This window comes from Nannochloropsis gaditana (assembly GCF_000240725.1).
Source record: "Nannochloropsis gaditana CCMP526 unplaced genomic scaffold scaffold1120, whole genome shotgun sequence".
Lineage (NCBI taxonomy): Eukaryota > Eustigmatophyceae > Eustigmatales > Monodopsidaceae > Microchloropsis > Microchloropsis gaditana.
The window spans coordinates 3,816-6,723 of NW_005802833.1; the positions used below are offsets into that span (position 1 = coordinate 3,816).

General features: G+C 55.6%; 2 protein-coding genes across 2 annotated transcripts; one reads left to right on the top strand and one right to left on the bottom strand.

Moving 5' to 3' along the window:
- Nucleotides 1-22: 22 nt before the first annotated feature.
- On the bottom strand, nt 23-1,151 carry H3 (histone H3). The gene is made up of 3 exons (XM_005852518.1): nt 887-1,151; nt 289-541; nt 23-132 (listed from the first exon to the last, which is right to left on the bottom strand). The coding sequence occupies exons 1-3, from the start codon at nt 960-962 to the stop codon at nt 69-71; spliced, it is 393 nt and encodes a 130-aa protein (XP_005852580.1). The 5' UTR covers nt 963-1,151; the 3' UTR covers nt 23-68.
- Nucleotides 1,152-1,564: 413 nt separating this feature from the next.
- On the top strand, nt 1,565-2,601 carry NGA_0704700 (uncharacterized protein; the record flags this gene model as incomplete). The annotated part of the gene is made up of 2 exons (XM_005852516.1): nt 1,565-2,025; nt 2,453-2,601. Coding segments are annotated over exons 1-2 (591 nt in total), but the record flags the coding sequence as incomplete, so codon positions are not given.
- Between the last annotated feature and the right edge of the window lie 307 nt (nt 2,602-2,908).

The following is a 2,908-nucleotide window of genomic DNA, read 5'->3' on the forward strand; positions in this document are numbered from 1 at the left end:
GGGAGGGAGGAAGGGAGGGAGGGAGGGAGGGAGGGAGGCCGTGACGGAGGAAGGGGCGAAGGAGAAAGCTACTCCCGTAGAGGCCCCCGGATCCGCCTTGCAAGCTGCATATCTTTCGGCATAATGGTCACCCTGTCCATAAAAATTACAAAAATTAAAAACATTCAAAATCCAGCCACAGGGCATTGGCCACGCCTCGTCTCTGTCTCTTCCATACAGAGAAGACCCGCCCAGCCGGCCTGGCACTCATTCAACGTCCATCCTCCCTCGTTTCTCCCCCGCCCCTACCTCTTGGCATGGATCGCGCACAGGTTCGCGTCCTCAAACAAATGGACCAGATGGGCCTCCGCCGCTTCCTGCAAGGCTAAGAGGGAGTTCGCCTGCCACCGATACTGCTTCGTGCTAATCTCCCCCTGCACCTCCCGGACCAAACGGGCGAAGGGCAGCCGGCGCAAGAGGAGTTCCGTTGTCCGCTGGTATTGTCTTATCTCGCGCAAGGCCCGCATTCCGGGACGCGCCCGACGCTTTTTGGGCTCTTCGTCTGACAAGGAGGGAAAGGGTGGGGAAGGAAAGGAACGGAATGGGGTTGAGCCCATCAGGCGAGTTTCAGAGGAGCCAAACGTTAGAGGACCGACTAAGTCGCGCGCATCTTTTTCCACCTGCCGTACTGTTTCCTTCATACATGCCACTCACCTCCTTTGTCCTTCCCTCTCTCAGCTCCTGCACCTCCCCGTGCTGGTGAAGCTTGCTTTCTCGGCACTATCGTTGGGATGAAGGACATATGAGCGTATGCATGCATTAGTGAGACAATTTTGGCGTAAGATGGGGGTATTAACAAATTTTCCCTCTTCGCTTTCAACGGGTCTCCTCCTCCTGGTGCTCCCACCTTTTCTTGGAGATGTGCCTTTCCCGCCCACAATTCCCCGTCCGAGAGTGCCCTTGGCCGTCTTCATACGCGCCATGGCTGATATGTATAAATATATATATTACAAGCTTTGCTGTACGGCCGCCTTGAATGACGAGTCTAGTGGTGACAAGCGGCTGCAGCTTGTAGCTTCCAGCCCTCCTCCGTCGCCGCTAGAGAAACCAGCGAGGCTCTCACCAACAATCAAGTCCGTCCGCCTTGCACGTCTCAGCTCCCTGTGCATTCCAAAGAGATAGATGCATGTGAGTGACGCGGACAATGTGGCAACCCCCCCGACAATGCCTTCGCACTCGAACCGCACAAGGAAAAGGAGGGAAAGCCTGTCACACCTCTCATCTGGTCTCCGTCATTATGGCGCGAAAATATTCTGCGAAAATTGCGCGAAAACAGCATATGCAAAAACTGCGCGAAAACATCTTCGACCTCCCCCGTTCCAGGGGACAATGCTGTGGACATAATAGTTTCGAGGCTTGTACATCTCTGTGCACCTGCGTTGTGCGAAACGATGCGGGTTGATTTTTTTCTGAAAAAACTTTGTATTGATGGTTGGTAGCAGGCAGAGTGGGCGAATTACAGTCGCCACGGAGTTACACCTTCCTGCCTCCTGCTCATACTTTTTTTCATTCAGCAACAACACAAACATTCCAGCAAAAAAGACATGGCATCACCAGACACAGATAATAATATCGCCACCATGTGTGCCATCGGCCAAACGATCCGGGTACGGCTAGGACTTGATTCCTCTTCGCGACATTGTCGTGCGACCATCCTCACGCTCAACGAGGGGTGCCCGCACACCGTGGATGTTCTATTTCAAGACGGGATGGACTGGGCGGAAGGGAAGGAGGAAGAGGCGCAAGTACCTCTAGATCGACTGTTCGGTTTAGAGCCGTTCGAAGAAGGAAGAGATGCAGAGAGAGTGGCGATAGGCAAAGTGGGTGGGACAGGCGCTGAAGAGAGGCGAGAGAGGGCGCAGCGGCTCCGGGAGCAGGGTAATCAATTGTTTACTAAATACAAAGATTACGGAGCAGCTTTGGAGTTTTACAGCGAAGCGTTGGAGATTCTAGGTCCGCGCGAGGGAAAGGGCGGCTTACGTGTCGGTACGTTGATGTAGAATCTATCCTGGGGCAGGCATGTAGTGTGAAGGAGAGTGCGTCCATGGCCATCATTTTCGGTTTCTTGGCACGCATACCGGCCAAGCGTGCAGTCGGTGAATAAATGGACGTGACTGACATCGGTGCATGGCAAGCAAGGATACAAGGAGATGCCGGCATCCCCTTGTGCACCTAAGACAGACAGGGAGGCAGTAATAATCGCTTCGAGTGAAATATTCGCACAAAGTAACGAAGGCCCTGTGAGCGTCTTGGAGGGTAATACCCAGGCCTCCGATGTTATGATGACCCCTGTCCGTGACTTCCAGTGTCCATACCCTCGCCGTAGAATTGTAAAAACCTAAGCGTAGGATCCGTCGTGTGACTTCCCCACTCTCCTACCTCCTCACTCCTCCGCGCATATCACCCTTCTCAGGGGCCTCCGTCCTCATCACCGCCCCCGGCACCCGTCGAGAGAGCCCTCGGGAGAAGCAGGCCGCCATTGCCCGGGCCCGTGGCCGCCAGAAAGAGCCGAACGGGGGCGCCGCGTCTCGTAAACGGCAATTGCAGCCTCGCGCCGGCACGGTAGCGGATGTAAATGCAGACAACCGCCTGGTGGATGTACTTTATGACCTCGCACACTGCGACGGTGGGGAAGGAGGGGCGGTGGGGGAAGAAGGGGAGGAAGACGACGTCCCTTTTTCGCGCCTCCTCCCTCCCGCCCTCCCTCCCTTCCTCCAACTCGAGCAGGCCAAACTCCTTCTCAACGTAGCCCGCTGCCACCTCAAAAGCCATATGGGCCGTCTCTTGGAGGCCCAGACCAACTTGAGCCTGGCGATAGCCCTTCTTTTCCCTTGGGTCAGGGAAGAGGAGGGGAGGGAGGGAGGGAGGG